Source organism: Perca flavescens, chromosome 8 (genome assembly GCF_004354835.1).
Source record: "Perca flavescens isolate YP-PL-M2 chromosome 8, PFLA_1.0, whole genome shotgun sequence".
Taxonomy (NCBI): domain Eukaryota; kingdom Metazoa; phylum Chordata; class Actinopteri; order Perciformes; family Percidae; genus Perca; species Perca flavescens.
This window is the reverse complement of record NC_041338.1, coordinates 19,793,589-19,819,530: the sequence shown is the minus strand read 5'-3', so window position 1 is coordinate 19,819,530 and position 25,942 is coordinate 19,793,589. Positions and strand designations below refer to the sequence as shown.

The window sequence follows — 25,942 nt, the reverse complement described above, 5'->3', positions numbered from 1 at the left end:
TTAATGTTGAGTATGTTCACATAAAGCATAATGTTATGCACAATATTGAGAAGGTTTTTGGCAAATATATTTTGTATTCATACATGTTTGACACTGAAGACAGCAAAACTGCCATGTCACGTCATCTATCCATTTGCATCGCGTTCGCTGAATGCTGCGCATGTGTTGTCAAATTAATGAAGTTTTTTTTCTTTTTGCATCGCTTCTTTTTTCGGGGTTTGCTTTTCTTTTTGCATCGTTTTTTAATTGCAGCGCGTTTGTATATTTGGTTGTGTTGTGTGTATATGTTGTCAAATTAATGAAGTTGTTTTCTTAATTTGCTGTGTTTTGTCTATTTGCATGTGTTTTCTGAAGTTGCAGGGCGATTGCCCCTGTCGGCCAACGTAGAGGGACTAAATTGCATATTGCATATTTGTGAGAAGCTGTGTGATTTTGGAAACACATGGAAAGTTTAAATACCAACGTCAGTTTCTCCTCCTCGTGCCGCCTCTGACCAATCAGAGAGCAGACAGTGTGATTTGACCCAGCCCTTCTTCTGCAGTGAAGCATTTGTGGGTGCCACGGGTAAATTTAAATACCGAAAGTATCCCACGGCACGTACGCCGCTGAAATGGCTGCTGCGGCTCCAGAAGGAATAACCGCACTGAGTGTTGAGAACGACGTAACGCCCGCAGAGACAAGCGAGGACAACGGCGAGGAGAAAGAAAAGGGCCTCGCAGAACCGGAAACAGAGGAACCACGCAGCAGCGTAAAACCGAAAATGGAAGAGAAGCCCGCTGCAGCGGCAGACAAGGCCGAGAGGGAGGCGGTGACCGAGGACAGTGCTGCTGCAGCGGTGAACCAGGTGGCAAGACCCGCTCCTGAAGAACCGGAGCTAAAGCAGGAATTACAGCAAAACCCCGGAGAATGTAGCGTTAACTATGAACTAGCAAACGATAACGCATTGAAAGAAGCAAAGGAGGAACCAAGAGAGGACAGCCAGGGTTCGGGGATAAACTACCAAAAGAGCAAAACAGTTTGTGAAGATGGTGAGAAACCCAGCGGCGGGAGCGGGGAGCTGGGCGACAAGAGGCGGCCGAGTGTGGAGATCTCCTCCTCGGATGGTGAACCGTTGAGCCGTATGGACTCAGAGGACAGGTTGGTCGAGTTCTTTTGGTCAGTTGGGTCAGTAGGTACGGACTACTGTAGTCCTTTCATCCCATCCTCAGTAACCGTTAGCTCTAATTGGAGTTTTTGTACTTAATAGGTCAAGTTATGTAAAAATGTAGGCTACTCAATTATGTTAAGCCAAAAATGTTATCAAATCACCCCACTCATTCATTTTCATTTTAACTTGTCATATTTTCATAACAACTCGTAACATTAACGATCAGATATGTTTTAAAAACATTAAAATGCTCTGCTTGAATAATTATGTGCCTTATATCGTCCCCCCCAAAAAAAAAACAAAAAAAACTAACTACCTTAAAATACATCTACTCCTCCCACATTGAAAAATACAGAAACTATGTATGCAAAAATACAAAAGTGTATACTGCTAACTGTTAATACTTAAAGCTATTTAAAACTTTCACTGTTGAATGTAATATGTCTCCCTACTTCACTGAAAAGTCAATTTTCAGCATATATGTGGACTGTGGAGGAAGTTTCAGATAACTCCAATCACACACGTGTGTACTTTTTAATTTTGGACAATTTTTGGCTTCCAAACTAGTTATGTCACAAAATCATCTAGTAGGTATAGGTATTGAGCACAGATACGAACTTTCAGCAGATGAATATGAAAACTGCTTCCTAGTGTCCAACTCTGCACATACATAATTATGCACAGTGAAGTCAAACATCCAAAAGGACAGTAGCATTTATTGAAAGGTAAATCTACAGATCCCATTAATAAAACTGCGGCCAAAACTAGACAAAAAGATTAGACATTGTAACAAGTAACAGACAGTTGTCGAATGAGTGAGTGATGAGTCAACTAATTGCCTATGAGCCCTTTGGAGATGTTGACAGCACAGCAAATTAATAATCTAGTATCTAGGAGCGTTGAATACAGCAATATAATTGATTTGGTATGAGTGATGGAAGTGGCATGCATGGAAAATCGGTTGCAGCCTGAAAGCTTTCATGCATGGTGATATTTAATGTGGCTTGTAATATCTGCACCTGTTCTTCAGGGCTGTGCAAAGCCTGATCTAAGCTATGGAGATATTCTTGAAGACCTTAGCACCCATGTTTTAGAACAATGGGATTGTTTTCTTCCACTCTCTCTCTACCCACTAACCCTCTCCTCTCTCTCTCAGTCTCAGCAGTACCCTGATGGAGATGGAGAGCACCGTGTCAAGTGGGCGCTCCACCCCTGCTATGATGAATGGACAGAGCAATGCCAGCTCCTCCGGGGCTAAGACAGTGGCCTACTCCTGCTGCTGGGACCTCTGTCCGCAGTGCTTCAACTCAAGTCCTGATCTGGCGGAGCATATCAGGGGCATTCATGTGGATGGGCAGAGAGGAGGGGTCAGTAGACTTTAAACTTTTGGACAAGCTTCAGGTTGATCTCATTTATTCTGTCTGAACGGTAGCCAAAGCAAGAAAGTGTCCATTTTTTTGCCGTAGCTTAAGATTGACAGTCCAGACACCCAAGACAGAGTTGAACGACTCGCTGCAAGTGGACTGCATGCAACCATTGAGTATTAAAGGGTTGGTTCAAACTGCTGTGGCATTGGAACTACTGTCTGCTGCACTTTGAGAACTGTTCACATTGCGTTCTGTGAATTATCTTGAGTAGGGTTGGGCTATATAGATAAATCAAATATCACGATATTTTTGACCAAATACCTCAATATCGATACCGCAACGATATTGTAGTGTTGACTATTGGTGCTTTCACAAAATATTTACACAATGAGATTTTAGATAAATAATCATCAGTAATGTGGATATAATGACTAAGTTGGTAAAGGCAAATAATAGAACAGTTACAACAGTCTGGTAGGTTCAGAAAATGACATCACTTTACTTTTAATGCAACCTTTAAAACCAGGAAAAGACAACCCTTATGCCATATTACGATATCCAAAATCTAAGACTATCTAGTCTCATAGCACGTTATCAATATAATATTGATCTATTGCCCAGCTCTAATCTTGAGTAACGGGGATTTGGAAAGCGATGTTGCTCTTGAACTTTTTAAAATATAGTGTTATTAATGTTGTGAACAAAATTAAATGAAGTTACATTCACCTTCATTTTATTGGTGTCGAGACATATCTCAAAACCTGGAAAATGTCAAACTAAACTTTTCTAAATTGCTAGCTACCAATAGTACAGTAAGGGATATTTTTTTCAGATTTTGTGTGACAGTTTTGATTGCTTAATACTTTATGCCACCCATTTGTCAGCACCATTAAATTAGTACAAAATTGTAGAAAAATGTGGTAAACGCAGTATTTATTTATTTTTATTTTTTTGGTTCAGTCCGCACAGTCAAGTTTTGCAAAAGTAATCCACTGTGATGGTCAGACTCAGAAACCGGTTTATTGCCAAAGGGTTTTTACATACAGTACAAGGAATTTGCCTAAACATAATAAGAAAGCAGAAAATAAACATGCTGCTAATGTCAAGAATCATAGATATTATATATAAATTTACAATACAAAATATGTAAAATATGTCTGTTTTAAAATGAAGAGCTGTACACTGTTTAAAACAAAGAGGATGGAATGTTCACAGTATGTGCAATGCAGAAATGTGCGTTGAATGTAATGCATTAGTTTAGGTTTACAGTCACATCTTGACATTTTCTATTTCTTGGCTAAAACAAAAGAGATACCAGAAAACACTCTGACCTTTTCCACCTGTAGGCTGCATTTAAGAAAGTCCCCAGACTCCAGAGAATTGAAGTTAGGACTATGACGTACAGTATATAATTCCAGAAATCTCTCTTTCTGTCCAATGACCCCTCTCTAAGCTGTCTTGGCAACTAACCTCTAACTTAACCCTTTTTTTTCCTACTTTTCTCTCTCTCCTCTTCATGTCTGTCTCTCTTTGTCCCTCAGGTGTTTGTGTGTCTATGGAAGGGTTGTAAGGTGTATAACACACCGTCCACCAGTCAAAGTTGGCTCCAGAGACACATGTTGACCCACAGTGGAGATAAGCCCTTCAAGGTAAAAACACTAACTCTAATACAATGTACATCTGCAGCTGTTTCTCCACATTCTGATGACCAGTGCATTTTGCTATGATAATATTCTGTTTATGTGTAATATTTATGGTTGCAACATATATAGACTTAGCCATCATCTTACTTGTTTGACTAATATACAAGTCTGCAGATGACTGTTCCCTTTATGTGTATGTAAGTGTTAGTGATGGTATGTGCCAATGAATGCATCAAAAGCCGCTTTCCAACCGGAGGGATTTTTGCAGTTCCTAGAACATAAAATTCCTAGAACTCTTTTATTCGTTGTATTTTTTTTTTCCTCGTGTTCCGACTGGACCAATTTGGGGATTTTTAAGTTCCTCTGGCTGCAGTTCCTGTAACTCTTTCAGCTCCTACTTCAGGGCAGGGTCTTTTCGCTGTTCCGTTTTCAGCATAGGGACCTAGGTCAATGAGGGTCGGGTTTCCGGTACAGACAGACCAACAACGGGACAATTTTAACAATTTTCGCCATCTTATTAATCACTAAATTCACTTCTGACAACGTTTTAGGCGAGAAATGAACTGTTAACATTCTGAATATCGGCAGCCTTGTGAAAATTGGTGCCGAATGTACAATTTGCTTCAAAGTTTTCAGAGGGGAGAAGGAAGTTTTCAGTTTTTCTTGTAAATAAGAGGCTGTTATTTCGCCGTTGACGGTTCGTTTGTTTAAATATCACAACACGTGTCATCATAAGATTAACGGGGACCTGTGGTTAACGCTCTTTTCGGAGTTGCACTCCACAAGCGTGCCCTGCGGGACACACACACACACACACCTACCTCTTCGGGAGACTTGCTTTAAATTATGACAAATATGCTATATACATTTAGTTCATACTTTTATTTGTTTTCTGATTTTAACGCTATAAAGACCGTTTACCGAGTTGCATTACTCCCTTACCCCTCCTATGGCCACTTGGCCAGTGCGAATGCAAATGGGGAAAAAACGGTTTTGGGGGAGAGTAGTTAATAGAACTGCTTAGAAGTGGACTTTTCCTTAAACTACGTTCCTGTAACTACTTGGTCGGAAACCGGCTGAAGTACCAGTACCTACTCTGCCATGCCATTAAATAAAATTAAATGTGTTAGTTTGTTTAAAAAGTTGTCATCTTACCCTGTTAAGTGGGAAACATACCAAATATTCTGTGTTTTTTGTGCTCTGCTGCAGTGTGTAGTTGGTGGCTGCAACGCCAGCTTTGCTTCCCAAGGAGGGTTAGCCCGCCATGTCCCGAGCCACTTCAACCAGCAGAGCTCCTCCAAAATGTCCGGCCAGGCCAAACTCAAGGAAGAGTCCCCCTCCAAAGCTGGACTCAACAAGAGAAAGAAACTTAAGAACAGACGCAGGTGTAACCTACGTACGTACCGAACAGGAACGCAAACTAAACATATTTCAAAATGTTTCTCGTTGTGATTTCCCTCTTTTTTTTTTTTTTTTTTTTTTTTACTGATACTTCGCTCCCTTGTGGCACGGTTTGCTTCAGATGGCCTGTCTGCATTTTGCAAACTCAGTTTATTTATTTGAACACCTCTGCTTGTCTTGAAATTCAGGTAATGTTAGTGTTTACTGATGTTTAAATCTGTGTGACGTGAAATCATATTTAAAATTTTACGGACAAATGGAACGTTTCCTACTGTTGTCGTAAAACTCATATCCCCCAATACTGGGAATTTTACAATTTTAGTTGAAGAATTTTATGGTCATTAAGAGACCACACCAGTAGTTTTGTGTGTTTCAGTCCATTAGCAACAAATTATGTATACTTGAAGTTATTGTTATTGTACTGTTTTCCCAAGCATAACTTTTAGATTGATTATTAGTGGCACACGTTGTAAGCAATGTTCTTGTGGAGCCACGTGTATACATATCCATGTCTTGAAAAGGTTTTCTGTTTTAATATGATACTTGTGGATATGTTTCTACAAAGTGCTTTGCATAGACCTCAGCCCAAAATCCTTGTGTTTTCTAATCACTTCAAATGCCACGAGGTCTGAATATCCTTAAGACTGAATGTGCATTGAGGCAGTTATTTAGAGCACTAAAGTTAACCATGAGAATCTCATTACTACAGCTTTCAATGGGGGGTTGTACCACCCTTTTTTTAACATTTGCACTTTTTTTTTTGCTGCAAAGCAGCATCTAAAATCCTCAAAGGAAAAGTGTTTTCAGAGATGATGATTGTGACGTAGGTTAGTTACAAAGATTTTGATATATCGGGCCACAGTGGGAACCCTGGTATGATGTTTGTTTGACTGCTCTCATCTGAGTCCGTCTTCCTCTTCCAGCCAGACCCCACGACTTCTTCGATGCCCAAACCATGGATGCTATCCGCCACAGGGCCATCTGTCTCAACCTCGCCACCCACATCGAAAGTGTGGGCAATGGCCACAGTGTGGTCTTCCACAGCACGGTGAGTCTGTGCATCTTTGCTACTTTTGTATGTCTTGTAGTGTTTTCCTCTGGTTTCAATTTCCAGTTTCCATATAAAAGACAATCTGCCTAGCCATTTAAAATGTGATCGTTTTTAACATTTGTGCTCTTGTTTTTAAATGTCTTTTATTTTATGTTATATCCTTTTTTAGACAACAGGGGGCATGAAAGAATCACTATTTGAAAGCCAGCCTCTGATCACTGCAGATGTCTTCTTAAAGTGAACCTTGTGAATTGCCCCAAGGCTTGATGTTGTTTTTCTCTGAATCACGCTTCACAGGAAAGACAATTGGAATTTTGTGTATGGTGCTCGTGGTCCATTCTTAGCCCAGTGCATGATACATTATTAATGAGCTCTTACATGCCTTTGCACCTTACCACTGAGGGCGCACTCACAGGAAACACTATTTTTCCAGTGATAGATTCTCCATCTCCTACTGACCCTTCGAAGAGTGAAGGAATACATTCTATATTTAAGGAGGTTAACTCTAATGTCATTTTTGATGTGAATGGCAGCTTTTTTTGAATGACTGCTTTTCTTGTGCAGTTCCACTAGGGAGCACCCTGTCTCCACAAAAACCTCCATGCAAGAAGAAGATCATATTGTCGCAATTATTCTACTCGGTCAGTAAACTATAGTAATATTGAAGCTCTGTTGTTTTACATTTTACAGACAGACACTGTTAAAGACAGGGTTGGTAATGTTGAAGAGCTAGCAAGATTTGAAAGTAGCATCTCCTCGCGGCTCTGTCTAACCCCTCTCCCTGCCCTCGGGGCTCGGACCCACACACAGACGTGCACAAGCTGCTTCAGAGCGGAGAAAGGACCACAATTTTACTTCATGTCTCATTCACTGGTAAGCAAACCTCTAATATTATCACACCGAATATTTAAAACAAACATGACTACTGTTTGCAATGTGGCGACAACGCCCGTTAAGCTCAGGCTTGTACATGTGAGGGGTAGAGTACGCGCAGCGAGACAAGGAGGCATTTCATTGGTTCTTTCCAAGCGGACCACGAGAGTGATTGGTGGGCGTTTTCTACAGGATTACAGCAGCTACAGATGACAGATCTTTTACACAGCCCATAACTCATTTATTGCTGTCGGGGTGTAAAGACCATTTCAAACAATATATAAAAAAGTGTATATTGGAGATAGTTACCAACCCTGCCTTTTAATGCTTCTGTTCCTGTTGACAGTGTAGACATAGGTGCTATCCTCACTAGAGTATTTGTCTGCTTAGTCCCTTTCAACTTTTCCCTGCTCTGCTCTGTACAAACCTCAACTGCTCACCAGCAGCCAAGAATTTTAAAAGAAAAGAAGATAAAGCTTGGGAAGAGGTTAAGAGGTGTAACCACATATTTGGACACAGACTAAGAAGGAGCAAGAGCCAGCCAGGGGACGGAGAGAAACCAATGAAAAGGAACAGCAACTTGGAGGAAAAGGGGTTAAGTGAAGTTCAGGGTCATGGAATCGGAAGTAGATCTGACCAGTTGGGCATACATTCTCCTCAGCTTTAATCCCTGGAGGATTGTGGTGGAGTAGGATTGTGGTGGAGTATGACTGCGGCGCTGCGTCAGACCCCGGCCCCAGCGGACGCTCCCAGGCCTGTGGAGATGGAGTAGAGCTGTGGGGGTTCTGTGCAGTTTGGGCAGTGGGCCTCCTGACACGCCAGAGCAGCTCAGTCATGTTTATGATGGGATATTTTTGCTATTGCGCCAATCTGCGTCATCCACAGCTTGACCCCCTGACACTAGACAGGCACCCAGTTTTAGCAGGCCTGCCCTCCCCCAGCTTTCGTTCTTCAGTTTTCACTGCCTTGTTTTAGAGCCACACTAATATTCACTGTTCTCTCTCTCTCTCTCTCTCTCTCTCTCTCTCTCTCTCTCTCTCTCTCTCTCTCTCTCTCTGGTCTATAGAGGATTAAGATCTGTCCTTTAAAGCACCAACTGCCATCATCAAACCACTCGGCTCACAAATCACTTCATGCTGCTTAAATACAAGCTCACTTCTTCATCTTCAGCCTTTACATACATGGTCATGGCCTCTTCAAGTGTAGCCTGAGCTTGTGATTATTAACCTGGTGCTGTGAGGAGCCCGAGGGCACAGGTTAGCAGCTATGCATTTTTAATTAAAAGGGCGGTGAAACAGCTGCTGGTGCACTGAGACACTACTGTAGGGCCCATTGCTGCCAGCACAGGATTTAGGCTAATCTTGCAGCCAGGCCCTGTTGTTGATTCTGAGAAGTTGTCTCTTCTCCCTCATGGGGGTCTACTATGGAGCAGCAGCACGAGCCAGCCAAGCTCTGGCGGGACGCTAGCAGCGATGTTAATTTATGAGTCGAGACTAGTGCTCTTTTAAGCTAATTTAAGTTGATATCTATAAATAAAGAACAAGCAATATGTTTTGATTGGCAGATTAATGAACATCATCACATGTATTTCTTGAAAGATTATTATTCTTACTTTTATCTGATAGTGACAGGATTTTCTATTTTCATTTGAATACAAAATATTTAATATAGTGAGACCAAAAGTTTAACATTGTACATATATGTACAGTCACACAACACAAATTTAAGTGTCAATAGAAAAAACGTATAAAAAAATGATATTTATATACATAGGTTTATATAAGTTTTTACGTCTCTACAATAACAAACGATTAAGACAAAGTAAGTAGATAAAATAAATGCTTAAGAGTTGAAATAATTCTAGTATTGAGACAAGAATTACAAACTTTTGTGATTCCTCATATGGCTTAATAAGCATGAGACATTGGAAAGAAAAGCACAAACTAAGTGGGGATTTACAGAATTTGTGTTTGACTATAAAAATTTAGCAAAATATATCAAAATAAAAAAATTGAGTGCCCTAAAAATAATAATTCTCATGCTGGAGAAATAATTGTATCATTTTGAAGTAAAAGTGCCTCATTGGGTATATTAGGTATGCTGATTAGAAACCCTGTTTCCTGTATAAATGGGAGTTCTTCAGAAGAAATCTTCCTGAGAGAATCTGGTTTCAATTTTGCGTTTCCATGACGTTTAAGAAATCGGCTTACTGGGGAAAGCGGAGTGTAACCCGGTTCCTTAATTGCATGTAATCGCACTGATGGAGCAAGAGAGGGGGACAACATTGACTTCGCAGTCTAACCAATGACCTCATACTAACATGTTCATATACATGTGTCAGAGAACACTGGCCAAACAGGTGCCTATAACGTCAACTTCATGTATCTATTTATCCCACCCTTTCTATGATTCACTTACAGGGAAATGGATGCAAAAATCACTACAAATGTATGCCTATACAAAGTCAGACTTTAGTACGCATATTTGTTTTTATAGGTCCTAGGTACAGTAGGATTTAGATTTCACATCAACAGTATTTCTGTTAAAGCGGGACATGCTCAAGTCATTTTTCTGCTTTGTCACTGATGCCGTTACTGCTGAGTTGCTCTGCCTACTTGTTCTTTGTATATCTTTAAAGAGTTCCATGCAAAATTCCAAGAAGTAAAAAAACAAGTTAACAAATGTTTTGGCTTAAAATTGGGAGGGCAAAAAAAGCTATAAAATGAGGAGAGTAATTCTAAGTCTCTGCCTGTGTCTCCTGTCTCAGTGGAGCCTCATTTCTCCTGTCCTCAAACCAGTTTCCATCAATGCCGCAGCCAGTCCCTCGAGTCGCAAAAATTATTTCAGATATTCATGTGCGTAAGTGAAGTTCTTCACAGCTCATTCCCTATCCTAAAAATAGACATTCCGAACAAAAAAAAAGGAGACCATTGACGCAAGAGGTTATATATCTGGCTATTTTTGACTCTCCTGGTTATTTTTCTAGCTTTACTTTCCCCCACTGACAATATTTGTGAATTCCAGACCAGTTTTACTATAAACCAACACAGCATGATAGATGAAATGTTATGCATGAGAAGAGCCAACTATTCAGGAAATCTGGTATTGTCTCAACTCTATTTTATGTCTCAAATGCAAGAAGAAAGGCCTTGTAGTTTGAGGTTGTGTTGGCAGATTAAGTTTCGAATAGTTAAACCAGGTGACAAAACAGATGAAACCAACACAACTTGCCATGTTATGCAGAAAATGTTAGAAAGTGGGTGCTAGTCTCCATCAGACACGCTCTTCTCTAAAGCATTGAAGCTTCTGGTGCTGGACATTATCCACATCAAGAGCAGTGACTTATTTACAGTGCTAACTGTTCTGTGTTTTCTTGGCTCTCAAGAATGTCCGCTGCGATAAGCAGTTCTTAAGTCTAAATGCTCATTTGATTCCTTGGTCTTAGAGTATGTTGCAGGGGGATGTGGGATAGATAGAGTTGAAAATAGAAGTCTCACTGAGCTCTTGCATGCATTATTAAGAGTGCTCACATTATTATTGTAATGATCAGCCACTGTATCACTTGGTGAGATGTTCGAAGCATGTAGCCTCATTTGTTAGAGATGAGGCAAGGATGGGGGCATGTCTTTAAAGCCTGTTCTCAACAGACAGGAGATAATGCTAACATTTATGTTAATCGGACGCTTGTAAAATCACAGTCTTGAAATTAAACATATGTAGGTTAAATGATATGCCTGTCTATTTTTGATGGTTACTTTCCATTGGCGAAGCTGGTTACAGGTAACTTGGCTATGCGTATGCCAACAGTACGGCAAAGACATACTGACTGAGTGGAATAAGAGATAAGAAACCTTTTATTGTCATTGCACAGAGACCCATACAATGAAATTGTGTGCCACAACTGATTCTTTATTTTTATATCTTTTTTTTTTTGGCTTGATTTGTCTCTGTTCAGGTGCTAGCCAGAAGGAAAGAAGGATCTGGCAAGGTGAAGGTCCTCCTACATTGGACACCAGAGGACATGTGAGTAAAACTTCCCCTGCACTATACCATGCCATAGACTGTATACAAAGATGGACGATGCCTCTCCACAATCTCCCACTGTACAAAAGTGAGGGCAAAATATCCCGGATATGGGCACTGCTGTCTTGTAATTTTGGAGCCAGAGTCTGCACAGTAGTGATTGAGCTGTGGAGCCACGGTATTGAAATCCCGCCCATGCACTCGTCCGACCAATCTCGAGTCAATTACAGTCATTAATCATGACATTTAACCCGGTTTTATAGCATCAAGTAACTAATAAAAACCATACTTATTAGAAAAATGATATGAATTTCAACAAACATCAGTGTGATAATAACTACATAAAATGGGCGCCCAGATAGCTCAGTTGGTAGAGCAGGCGCCCATATATAGAGGTTTACTCCTCCACACAGCGGGCCCGGGTTCGACTCTGACCTGCGGCCCTTTGCTGCATGTCGTTCCCCCTCTCTGCCCTTTTAATTTCTTCCGCTGTCCTGTCAATAAAGGCCTAAAAAATGCCCAAAAAATAACTACATAAAATGACAGAAACCATCTTTTGGAAAAATGTATTTGATGTGCTCTTTGATTTTTATTTTTTTTATTATTTCTTTTTATTTTATTATTTCTTTGTCCCTTCCCCTAAAACATGAAGGGAGTGGGATTTATGCCCTATACTGCAGCCAGCCACCAGGGGTGATGGAGATGTTTTAGCTTCACTTATACAGTCTATGCATCAACCCTTGTACCGTACATCTGCATAAACCTCTACCTCAGCTAAGATAGAATTTAAAAAAAATCGAGAAAAAAAGTAAAACAAATAAAGGTGAAAATTACAAATGATGATGCAACGCATGAATGAAAGTGCAGAATACCAGTTACTGTCTAATGACAAATTATGGCCATGATGTATGTTACAAATTTACAAAAACAAATTTTGTAGATAGTTGTAGAATTTAGCCTAGATTTTAAGTCTTTGAGATCAAATTTTAATTGTTTTAATTAGTTTATCATTATTACTCTGATTGGCCGGCACTGGAAATCCCTGTTGCTCTTGTAGTGAACTGCATAGTGGATACTTCTGGGTCAACTTTCCAGATGACCAAACTACCTGCCAAAGTTATTCATTGTAGCTTTATTCCTGTTGGGGCACTGGTTAAAGTAGATTTAAAATACTGTTCAGTATATAGTGGTAAAGGGTTTGTATGTACGACATGTGTCCATAAACACTTTGAGATTTGTAGATAACCTTTTGAAATGTCACTGATCTACAAACAAGCAACTCAACAACTACTTTACAAATATCCTGCACAATCTTACCATGTAAAGTCTGGGCCTGTCACACAAACATTTCCTTTTTGAGCAGCATGGGTGCATGCATATACAAGTGAACATCAACAATGTATATGTATCTTTCTCTCTCTGATAGTTTTACGACTCTCCTTTCCATATCCAGTTGTGCACTCAACATGGTGGCCTTCCTCCACGTCAGGCTTGCTATAAATCCTCCCAACCTTTGATTGTTGATGTGGAGAGCTCTCGGTGTGAGGATATCAGGTCCCATTATAGTTTACATCTCACTAGCATCTCTGCTTGAAGCCCCAGGGCTATCCTCAAAGGGAGCTCAGGGCATCTTCCATGATTATCAGCCAGCATCCTCACTTAGTGCTATCCACCTTCATGCCTGAATTGATGATGGGGAAAAGACTGGACTTGGCTATTAGAAAGTCTGTCCCTGTCCCTCTCTGTGTGTGACAATGGTTCTACACCAGCTTTTTGGTTTGGTCTTACTTGGATAAGCCTTAGTCCACTGAAGTGGAAAGCAGATCAACATTCCAAAATTACTTGGCTGATTTTGTTCTTTTGTGTGGCTCTCAAATACGTGTTTCATCAATTTCCAGTATAAAACCACACTAAAGCACTCTTCCCGCTTCAGTCCCCCTACAGCTTGGAAGTGGAATTGTCCATTACCGCTGTCGTAATGTCTCGTTATGTCATTCGAACTACAGATCTGCTACCCGATCTGGCAAACTTGCGTAATGTAATGGACAATTCCGCTTCCAACCTGTAGGGAGACTGAAGCGGGAAAAGTGCTTTAGTGTTGCTTTAAGTAATTAATCTCAATCACTGTGTCTCCATCACAGTATTTTGGTGTAGCTTCTGAATGAACTTGCACTAAGTATTGTTCGGGACCCATTGGGGCGTGAGCCACCCTGCCCAGTCCTCAGTATTTACATACCTATTCCAGGCTTGGCCTCACCAGGCTCAGCCTACTCGAGGTGAACCGTGGCACCACTTAAGCCCCAGCTCATTTAGGCGGAAGGGCAGACAGGTTCTGCACTGTGCTTATAAAATGGGTCTGTCTCATAGAAAGAGAGAACTTCACAGAATGCTGTAACATTCAGCAAGGCTCTTGCTCAGGGGATGCTCCCACCACACTTCCAACACTCCACACTCCCATGAAAGGGTTTGACTGCATAACCTCTGTATATGATCAGAGAGGAGATTGAAAGAGGGTAAAGGAGTTGGAAGATGAGAAGAAGTAAGCAGAAAGGGGAAAGAGGTGAATAAAGACAGAAGAAGAGGATAAGGGGGAAAAGAGATAAAGGTCAAAGGAGAGAAATAATAGGTTGGAAAACAGAGCGAACTGGATTTGGCGAAGATGTCACTGGGCAAAGAAACCCGGATGATGCATCATGAAATAGATTGCAGCTGACAGCTTCTGATTAACATACTGTAGATAAACCCTTTTTCTCTCAGCCTTCTGCTGCTTCATCCTTCCTCCTCTTCTTTCCTTTTCCCCTCTCTGATTCACCTCTGCTATCTCCTCCTCGCCCCGCGTGTGGGAGTTTAATGTTGTGCATAGAGAAATAATGAAGGAAAGGGGGAAAGAAGAGAAAGATGAAGCTTGGTGATCAGGAAAGACCCCTCAGATTAATTCCAAACAGAGACATAGATGGAGATTGATACTGAGACTCAAAGACTAATAGAGGCAGGATGGATAAGGGAAGCAATGGGAGAGACGGAGAATGGAGGAAGGTGAGAAATGGGAGTGGGAAGAAAATGGTTGTGGGAGAGGGAAATGTGAAACATGAGGCAGAATGGAAACTGAGAGAGTGATGGGAAGTAAACAGCAAGATAGAAAACGACAGTGAGATGCTTTGTTTCTTGGTCCATGCAGAATAATTCTGCAATGCTAATGGGACCGATATTTGCCCCGCGGCACGTGAGGTCATTAATAAGCATAACCAATCCATAGAAGGGTGGTGAAGAAAAATACAGTGATATCTTGATCTGTGAGGATGGCTGTATTATCTCCCAACAGATATTATAATCTCCTGGTCAACTTGTATGTGTGCATGTATTCTTGTCAGATTGTAGCAGCTGTTGCTAGCTAGCCAAATAGCTCCATGAGTTGGTTGAGAACTTTGCCTCAGGCTGAGTTTTTAACTTTTCCAGCTAACTTGTTTTAAAACAAGAATCTTGTGAAAGGGATCCCTGGACGGCATACATGATATCACCCTAAAAAAAATGTAAGGCTAAAGCTACATGTCCCAGGCAAAATGTCAGCATTCTCATCAGTTGATGATCGACAGGGAAGTCATGAAAATAAAGAACAGCATTTTTCTTGTATGGCCGTGTAGATGTAGTTAGTAGAGGTATTTTGGGTGGGGTTGCAGGGGTGTGAACTTCCCCAAATCCACTAAAGAGCTGGATAAAGCTGCTAACGTAACAGAAGCCTAAAATCTGATACTCCCCAGCTAGTTAGCCGGACATACTAACGATTGCATTTTACGAGATCGATACACTGTTTAATCCATTGCTTATACGTTTGCTTTTGTGTTTTGGTAAAGGCTAAAAAAAACACCACCCTGCCCATTCTTTTAATGCTGCTCTTAGAACAGCCTCATGCACACCGCTTCCGCATGTGGAAATCAACAGCTTGACAGCCCTGCAATTGCCATTTAGGGGAGGGATTTAGCTTGCGGGAAAAAGTTTTGAGACTGGGATGATTTGTACTGTAGTGGGTGTCAATCTGGTCAAGTTAATGTTTAGTATCAAGGCTCAATGTAATGTCCTAGTATCTGACAGGCAATCTGGTGGTCATTTAGTCAGCCATCAAGTGTCGTGACCCTTAACACCAAGGTCAACATCAAGTGCGTGCGTGTTTCTCAGTCACTGAGTCAATAATTAGCCGTGTGAATGTGGGAAGTCATGTTCATTAATGCTGGAGCAAACTACTCACATTGGCCCTCATTTGTCAATCTAACGTAGAAACCAGCGCAGATATGAGCGCAAAAAGTCTCTTAGGACTTCACGTGTGATTTATGAAACGTTCACACCAATCAGAGCGTAAGAATGAGTACATTGATAAATGCAGCGGCTGGAAACAATCGTAATTTAAATATCCTGCCCAATATATTCTCGGTTTTAAGGTCTCGCCGCTACAATTTACGACATGGCGAGACGTAATACGGCTAAGAAGTGGCAATTTTCAGAGGTGGAGATCTAAACCCTGATGTCTCCGGTTCATTTGCACTAACGTGTGTACTATTTGTCAGCCTGAAAGAATGGATTGCGGAATGGAAAGAGATCACTGATGCGGTAAACAGTGTTGCCGTAGTAAATTGGACTCCAGCTGAAGTTTATTTAAATACATCCTTGACTTATGTATGCTATAGTCCTAATAGTAATATACAGGCTTATATTACAATCTCTTAGGCCTACATGGTTTACCTATATTTAAATAAACCCACAGGAGCGGAGTTTATGCAGTTCTTTTTATTTTACTTGTGTTTTTTTCATGAGTCAGAGTCAGGCAACCGTGAGCTGTGAGAGAGAGCGCCTGTCCTCCGCCCCCCGTGATGGACCACCACCCCGACCGTGTCTCCTGACAGCAGAGGGGCTGGAAAAACAAGCCGAAATATGTCGGTCAATGGCAGCAATAAATCATTCGCTTGTGGCCATTAACAACCCTTTTTAAAGAGAAACTAAAACCTGAAGAATAAATAAAAATGTTGTGCATCGTCATGTTTCCTGTATTGAGTATCATTGCCAAACCTAACACTATACCTTTTTAAAGGGAGGAATGATATCCTGTCTCCTTTGTATAGCCCCAGTTGGGGCTATACTGCCCTCTGGGCATCGGGTCGTCTGGCTCCATCACTACATTTATGGCACCCTGTTTTCCTGTGCGATGTTCCCACAGGCTAAAACAATGTTGCAGACTTTTTCTGTTGTGTATAGTAGGATCCCCGCCGCAGATGCAAGACAGAGCCATCTGCCCTTAATCAATCCGATGGAGCGCTCCACTGTGGCCCGTGTGCGTTCGTGTGTACTGTTGTACCGGCGCAAAGAGGTCCTTTTTTTTTTTTTTTTTTTTTTTAAAAGAGCCATATCTGCCATTGCCGATAAGTGATCAACTGATGACTTCTTTTCCTGTTAAACTAATTATATGCTGCACCACAAGTCCACACTGACTCAAAAACTTGCGTACACAAGTTTAAACTTGACGTAAATGCCGAGCTTTGCGTGGAAATGTCCGTACGTCGGTTTTACGCTTGTTTTCTGTCGTACGTTCGTTTCGTAAATGAGGGCCGTTGTGACTGACCCTTATTAACTCCATTTGGATTAATGAGTAACTGATTAACATGAACCATTCTGAACATAAACCACCAGCAGCTCACTAACGCGGAAGAGGTGGGTGGGCCGAGATGGAAAGAGAGGACCATTATTGTTGTCTAATCTTTGGTGGATGGGTGAATGGATTACCCTCCATGCTGTTGAATACTTCAGAATAACAAACCGTTGAATACACAGTCCGTGACAGTGAACGTCTCGAGCCAATGGATCCATGTTGGCACATCATTGTGGTACAAACTACACGGTGCTTATCATGCACAACATGAGTTATCTCTTTTGTTTAAAGGTATAGTGGAGGATTTTCTTTTTCCGGGTGGATCATCAAGACTATTGGTCCTCCTGGTTGTCAATCATTCTGGTGATATGTTTACGTAAGGCCGTCGTACGTGCACGTTCCTAGCTTTCAGGTGTATGTGTGTTGTGAGCTTGAGCTACGGTTTCAGCCATTCATTGAAGCATTGAAGCTTTTGGGAGAATATTTCACACGCTGGCGTGCGCTAAAAGCACAGGTTGGGCTCAGTCGTGACTCCACAGGTAAAGTTTGATGTAAGGTATGATTAGCGATGCTAGCCCTGGCACAAGTCACGCACCGCGCACACATGGTAAACATGTCAATTTGTGAAAGTGCAAATCTTCTTTTGGAAAGTAGGCTTGTATGAGCCATGCCAACAGCAACTTATAAACAATGCACCCTCGTGCACACGTTTAATAGGCGTTCATTCTCGGGAGCAGGCAGAGTGTTGCGCATGTGCATTTTTTTTCAAAAAGTACAGGGGGCGGTTCTTTTCTAAAATTCGGGAAAATCCTCCACAATACCTTTTTAACCTTTTGTTGGCTAGTTCTTTATTCTTTCATTGCTTTCTTTATATTTAGGCAGTTACCACAGTGCACAAATATCACAAGCTGGATATATGGCACAATTTCCAAAATAATATCAGAATATGCATGCTAGTTCGCTAACAAAATCAAATTGGCAGCACTAATTCAGCGTGCAGAATTAGGCTGAGATTAAGGATCTCCAAATACAGTAATGGTCTGTAAGCAACATCCATTCAGGGTGTGAATACAGTTTTCCTTCTTTGTGCATGTGTATGATCATGGAGATACAGCAGTAAACGACTGGCTGTACACATGAGCGGGAGTGTCATTTAGTTCTGTACCATAAACAGTAACACGTGGTCTATAGAGTAGAGAATAAAAGAAACAAAGCTGCAAGAAAATGTTTCACTGCAGTTTATTAATGTTTTGTAAAACAATAGAGGAACCGCTACTTTGATTTTATAGTAATATAACAATCTGCCTCAGGATTAAACAATCACACACAGGCAAATTGGTCATATAAACATAGATGTCCATCAAATGTATGAATTTGCCAAAAATGATTGGGCTCTACCCTTGATTCACCGGATACAATCCAGGGTTTGACCCTGAGGAAGACTAGTGGGAGGTTTCACATGTTGGTCTTGTTTTTAATCATGTACCAAGGCTTTTTTTTATTTTTTTAATATTTACCTTTTTTGTATTTTAACGAAGCCATACACCTTCATGTTTTTGCAGTTTTCTTGCCTGCAGACATGACATTTTGTGAGGAAAAATTGTGTTTGAAAGAAACTCATCTCACAGTGGCATTGACCCTAAAACAGCTACAGGCAGGAGTGGATATCAGACAAGGGAAAATCAGTCTGTATAGCAGTGTAGTGTTTGTTTTTTGAAACTTCAATCTAAAATCCATTGATAAATTCCAAATTAATTGATAAGTCTAAGGTACAATTATCTGTGTGTAAGTACATTTTGATGTGTTACTCAAATATGAATATGGGTCCATGAGGAAATTGGCACTTTTTTTTTTTTTTTTTTATATCTCTGTAAAAATTTTATACATACAAATTTTGAATAAGCTACATCCATCTATAAGGCATTTTGGAGTGCAATCCCAATAGTGAGCACTTGTCTGTACTGTGATTGTGCTGAAGTTGTGCAGCACCACTCTTTTAGCCAGACAAGGTTTTTCTTTGGGCTGCAATGATCTTTGTAGCCCATAACTCCTGCAGTCATTCCTGTTGTTCCATATAAAGCCATCTAATATGTTAGCAATTTAATGTACACTTTGCTGCTTTTTGATGAACGTATTGCTCCTGTGACCACTGGGAGCTTCAAGGCCTGGAGCCAGCAATCAATCCAGACTGGAAGACTGGGCTTCACTCTGGCAGGCACCCCCAGTACCTCTCCCTACACAGGCCTCACTCACAATATACATTTCTGGCCCATAAAGAAGTAAGCCAAATAACAGTCTACTCTGGAAAATAAAACCAATCCATTTGTCTTTATTTGGTTTGATGTGACTGAATGAATTCTTTGGGTGGAGATCTCTTTTTGAAAATCTGTATGCACAAACAGATTTTCAAAGAGATCACCCCTCCACCCTCCAGTGCAGCCCTCCTGTGTGTCTCACATCCATCAAAATATAATAACTCATCAGTACCATGGCACTCACTCTGACATGTTTACGGTGACTCTGGAGTGGAAAGGGCATGTACACACGCAGACATCCATGCGTGTGCACACACTCACGCACACTGCTAATGAAACACCAGCAGGTCCCTGTCTATCATTTGAGGAGGTTTGAGTCGCACAAGGACACTAACTCAAGACAAATCCAAACTTTAAAGCTGTGTTGAAGGGGACTGTTTCTTGTCTTGTGCATGCCTCTTCTCAACTTCTTCTCTCCCCACCATTAAAGGGAAAAAAGACAATTTTGCTATGTACTAGTACTACAGAATTACGTGTAAGAATTCATAATTATTATTTAATCTGTGTTTGTGTACGCATGTGTTCATTAGAAGTGCATGGACAGACAGACAGAAATGCCAACATATAATACTGATGAACATCTTGTCAAGCTTAGGTCATATAGTGGTTATATACAAATTATTCCCTGTATTACAATGTCTTGAAGGATTTTGTTTAATGCAGCATCTCAGGTGCGATATTGGTAAATTATAAGTACATCACTGTGGCTTTCTGAACTGTATAGTATTTACTAACTTATCCAATGTGGCTAACCCAACCCTCCTCCAGCTATTTAAATATGCCGTAAAAGGATTTGCAGGCACTGTTTAAGTATGTTGTACATTAACATGAGCCACTGCTTTTTTCCTGTTCTTTATTTGTCCATTTTCTATCACTTTTACACTTTCTCCATCTCTTACCTGCATCCAGTTGCGCAAAATGTGATGCATGTTAAGTGCTGCGTGCACTCCATCCCACTGAATGGGCTGACTTGGCATGTGAATGAGTGATTGGCTGGGTGGCTGCCTGCTTGCCTAACTGCTGCCTGCAGTGAGTGTGTGTGTGTGCGTGCAAGTATGTCTGCATCTCTGGGGGCTCCTGTGATGCCGCACATAGTGACGGGGGAATGCGGGGGGTGGAGACCGGGCGGGGTGGGGGGAGGAGTAGAGGCGCAGTCGACTCGCTAAGCTCTTTGTTTCTTCTGCACCTCGACTTGCCACTTGAAGGGAGTGTTCACTATTTTTCAGGGGATCACACTGCTGTGGGTTCAGTAAGGTGCAGTTGAGCAGTGCAGTACGTCATGTGCATGTTTGTGAGCGGCTGTCTCTAAAGACATTATCTCCCTACACTTGAGCTTAAAGACGTGGAAAAATCAGAATGTTCTGATTTTAAAGACACACAAACCTTGACATACACAGACTTTTGCATATCCCACATTTGATTTCTAAGTGCACACAAATGAACAAATGACAATTATGAAGACAGTGTAGAGGTTACTTGATATTCGACAACACGGGACGACAGTATGCTTCGTCCTCTGTTTGTGTGTGCGTGTGTGTCAGTCCCAGTGCTTTGGTCAAGGCCATGTGACTTATGGAAATGTAGTCTGTGTTCAGAGGAAGGTGTTAACATGTGCGCTGGTCTCAATGAGGCTCTTTGTCCATCCCTCTCACCTCACTCCATTCAACCTTACTCCCTTTTCTCTCCCTCTGTATTGTTAGAGCTTAAACCCTGACCACATGTCCTCTCTCTGCATGTGTGTGTTGTCTTGCAGACTACCTGACGCATGGGTGAATGAAACGGAGCGATCTCAGCTGAAGACTAAAGTGGTGCACTTATCCCAGTTACCGCAGGATGCTGCCATGCTGCTAGACCCAAACATCTATAGGTGAGTGTGTGTGTGCTGAGTCCAGTGGCCTCTTTGTACAAAAACGTGTGTGTGTGTGTGTGTGTGTGTGTGTGTGTGTGTGTGTGTGTGTGTGTGTGTGTGTGTGTGTGTACACAGTGTTCCACCAGGTGGCACCAACTCCTAATTTCAACAATTGGGTTAAAAAAAGAGAAGTGCAGAGAAAACGCATTCCGTTTATCTCTGTGTGTGTGATGAGGGAAACATTGTACACAACCTGATTGAGGAGGTCAGTTATCAGCAGTAGCAAGACTTGATTTAATTAGTCAGAAATCACAAACGATGATTAATGAAGAAGCCCGTTACTTGATGTTTATTTTACTGAGATATATTCAAGCTGCATTTCCCGTTTTTTTTAAACTTAGCAGCTGATTTAATATGAATACATAGAATTTATTTGAGGAAGTGATGCTGTCAGAATCACAGTTCATTTAAAAATGGTAAATAAATGATCCCAGTTACAGATTTTAAATCAGGAAAAATAATTTCTCACAGCCTATATTTTCTCTGTCTTCAAGTGCATCACATTCCACTAAACATTAACTATGATATTGTTTGGATTCTGTGCAGCTCTGCAAGACTTGGTTCACTCATCACTGAGATGAAAAAACAATGTTAGCTTTATGATACACCATAAAAGGCTGAAAATGAATCCTGAAAGAGGAACAATGTACCTAAAATAACAGAGTGGTCATCTTACTGGAGATATATGGATCACGAGTGTGCTGATCAGCACACAGGCTGACTGATTTTAATTAGACATGAAGGCTCAGTAACTGCAGGGGCTGCTGCTGGACTCTGGTTTCATAGTTGAATATGACCGTCAGCACTCAGCCAGTTTATGTCAAGGTTGTCCTAATGCATGAAATCCCCAAACAAATGAGGTGGTTGGTGCCTGTGGCAGTAAATATATTAGGGTGTTTGAACCCCTCTACATGTGAATGGGATGGCAGGAAGACACTGACGTAGTGGCAGTCTAGGATTATATTATTTCAACAATGTTTCCATATTGAGGTTCTTGCACTTGGTCATAAGTCCTACTGGACTAAAATCACACACAGTGGCCTCATAAACTCTTTGTCTTTTCAGAGCACTTCCTCAAAAGCGCCTGAAGCACAGGTAAGGTGTGTGTGTGTGTGTGTGTGTGTGTGTGTGTGACAAAGATATTGATATACACTTAAAGATCTATTTCGATATTGATTCAACACCCACGGTACAATGGTGTGCATTTGGCTGAAACACAGTCCAGTTGTAGCTCACAGCCAACAATTAGAAATCATGTTAATCAATTACAGTAAGTGCAGAAGTTATTTGACCTGCTTATTGACGCAGACACATTAAACAACAAATGCAAAATTTAAAGTGGATACTGGACAAAAAGTAACATAACCTCACATACTGTATTGTGTTGACAAGTCATACTACACATTATTGCAACCACATATACACATTACCAGTATATAAGAATAGAATAAGTGTAATGCAACTATTGTATTTGAACTACAGTTCATGCACACACATGACTACATTAAAACCTCTTGTGTATATTAAAGGGATTTGCCTCTGGGATATATATATTTTTTTTAATTCAGTTTTGAATTAAATTGTTCAATGTATTTTAAAGGTGCAATATGTAATATTGTATGTAATACTGGCAGCTAGCGGTTAAAATAGTTACTGCACTACCAATTCAAAAATACTGGAGAGTCGTTTCCCCCGCCCCCTCCTGCCCAGACTCGAAGTTCACAGGGGTTGCCAGGCTAAGACCGCAGCATTCACAACAATGTTACTAGACGCTTTTCTCACATAGCCAGACATTACTCCACAGCACAGCCGAGTAGCTAACGGTAGATGCTAGTCTCACATAGCCAGACATTACTCCACAGCACAGCGGAGTAGCTAACGGTAGATGCTAGTCTCACATAGCCAGACATTACTCCACAGCACAGCGGAGTAGCTAACGGTAGATGCTAGTCTCACATAGTCAGACATTACTCCACAGCGCAGCGCAGTAGCTAACGTTAGATGCTAGTCTCACATAGTCAGACATTACTCCACAGCGCAGCGCAGTAGCTAACGTTAGATGCTAGTCTCACATAGTCAGACATTACTCCGCAGCGCAGTAGCTAACGTTAGATGCTAGTCTCACATAGTCAGACATTACTCCACAGCACAGCGGAGTAGCTAACGGTAGATGCTGGCTATATTGACAGTCATAAAAGACCGTGCTCACGCGGAGCTCTGTAACCAACTGACAGACACACTTTTTCGGCTTAAAATTACAGTATGAACCACTAAAAACACAACAACCTCACTGTCCTCTCCACACGCCAGTCAGGCACACTTCCTCGGCTTAGAATTACAATACGAAACGCTAAAAATACCACTACCTTGCCGACGGAACACCCTTCATTGGCTTAGAATTACGGCAACAATCTCTAAACACACTGCAAACTCACAGTCCTCTTTCCGATTTACAGCCCCCCTCTCGTGGCTTAAAATAACTCACCGTTGTTGGCTCCAGCCGCTGAAGAGGCTACACGCTGTAAACAGCCATGGGCTGCTTGCCTGGTCCTCCCGTTAACGTTAACAGTTAGCAGGGTTAGCATGGCGTCGTTAGTCAGGACCAGTCGGGATCACTTTACTGGCTATGTCTCAATTGTTTTTGCGAGTAACCAACTCGGGTACTCTAGCTATATAATTCAATGTGAGTACACAAATGTTGAAATGACAAAAAATGCCCGTCCCTAGTAGCTAGGCTAGCTGTGATAAATTAGCCTGAAGTTAATGCTTACCTGTTCAGGAGGAAATAAGCCAACTCTGCGTCCTTTTGGGCTCTAAGCTGTCTCCATCTTTCAAATACATCTCCAATATTTACCAGGGGATTGTTACGTCTCTGGTCACGCAACTTTTAGAAACATGCTGTTTTCTTTTTTATGTCATGTAGAATCTGTCTCCGTTGATCCTGTTTGTTTGTTTGCTGCTTTCATGGCTGTACTACCGTTACAGCTGTAGCGCGCTGGGTTTACGTTTTTACAGGTATATCTGGCAACCCGGCCTGCCTGTCAAACTGGGCCGTTGATAACAACACACAGATCAAAACATAAATTTCAAAAAGAAAAAATACTGACATTAGCATTGTTGTCAGAAAAGATAGTATTTCAGTTTAACATGAGGCATTGGTGCCATTTTTGGATTTATTACAGTACAAATATTACATATTGGACCTTTAACAGGGGCAGTACTTGCATAGTTTGTGGCAGCAATGGTGTAGTCACGGATGCACAGAAGGGTAGGCTGATGCATAAAAGATAGCTGTGTGACGCATTAATGTCAGAACATCAGTATCTTTAATCAACATCCGTGCAAAGCTTTTGAAGTTCACAGTAATGTTGGTCTGTGTATGCAGACAGCACAGAGCTGCCGCCTTATTCTTGCTTGTTAACTCAACTGCCACGTGTACCACACACATTATTCTTTATTCTTATTTATTCTTATAATGGAGATCAAACAATGCTGATGCCTCAATGGTATGGTAATGTTTGTGCATCCACAGTATTACCCGTGGCTCTGGATCTAGTTTGGTAAAACATCATTGTGGATGATTACTTATCGCCCACAGTTTCACGGTTCACATGATGTAATCTGAAGCCAGTTAATTAGGAAACGGGCCATTTTTGAGCCACGACCCTTGGCATTCCCTAGTCTCACTCAAACATGAGGTCATATTTTGGCCGTTGTTCATTATTCCATTAATTGACCTCAGTAGTTCCGTGCAGCAAAAGCTCTAAAATACATGGTGTAATGTCTCTGCAACGGAAGGCAGCTCAATGTCTAAACATCCAGAATAAAACCCATTTCTCATACTGTAATCTCTCTCATGACACACTGAGAACAACTCATTCTCTCCCTCTCTGTGTCTTTCTCTCCTGTCTTTGTGCTCAGCCTGTAAGGAGTCATCTGTGGACTTGATACTTAAGGGGAAATGCTTGTTCATAGGAGGTTTATCTATATGGGATGGGACGCTCTTCATCTGTCTCTGCTGAACGGGGGGGATTGAAGTGGCGATAAAAGGAAGTGAAACTTGGCTATGCTGCAGTTTCTTCCCTCTTCAGTTTTGTATATCTGAACAACATTGTAGCCAAATGTGGTGGAAAATGGTTTGTGAAAAAAGTTTGTGTTCATCAAAAACTACGTAGCCCCCCCTGGGGTCAGCTGAGAAAAAAAAACTAAATCGTGTGCACAGAATAAAAATCCCTTCCGTTCATCGAAACGAGCCATCCTCCAACCTGGAGAAATAACATTGAGCAGTAAGACGAATGCTTAGGGACCGTCTATAAACTACAACACTGACACAAAAATATTTATTAATTTAATTATTAAATAAGGTAGTGTCTCCAAAATTATTTTTTAAACGTAAGTGCTGTAGTACAACTAGCAGGAGACAAGTTATAATTGAGGTAAGTTTGGAGACACTACTTTATTTAATCATTAAATTAATAAATATTTTTGTGTTGGTGTTGTGGTTTGTAGACGGTCCCTAAGCACTTGTTTTACTGCCGTCTCACCGCAAGGTGCTCGTAGAGACCAATGTTATTTCTT

General features: G+C 41.2%; 1 protein-coding gene across 2 annotated transcripts; it reads left to right on the top strand.

Annotated features, from left to right (window-relative positions):
• Window positions 1-500: 500 nt before the first annotated feature.
• On the top strand, window positions 501-25,673 carry LOC114560748 (zinc finger protein AEBP2). Of its 2 annotated transcripts, XM_028586353.1 has the most exons (9): window positions 501-1,137; window positions 2,304-2,514; window positions 4,056-4,163; window positions 5,367-5,553; window positions 6,482-6,606; window positions 11,438-11,505; window positions 21,209-21,322; window positions 22,430-22,459; window positions 25,286-25,673. In XM_028586353.1, the coding sequence occupies exons 1-9, from the start codon at window positions 611-613 to the stop codon at window positions 25,290-25,292; spliced, it is 1,377 nt and encodes a 458-aa protein (XP_028442154.1). In that variant the 5' UTR covers window positions 501-610; the 3' UTR covers window positions 25,293-25,673. The 2 variants fall into 2 exon arrangements, with proteins under 2 accessions (XP_028442154.1, XP_028442155.1); XM_028586354.1 differs by lacking the exons at window positions 21,209-21,322; window positions 22,430-22,459; window positions 25,286-25,673 and adding an exon at window positions 16,316-16,519.
• The last annotated feature ends 269 nt before the right edge of the window (window positions 25,674-25,942 follow it).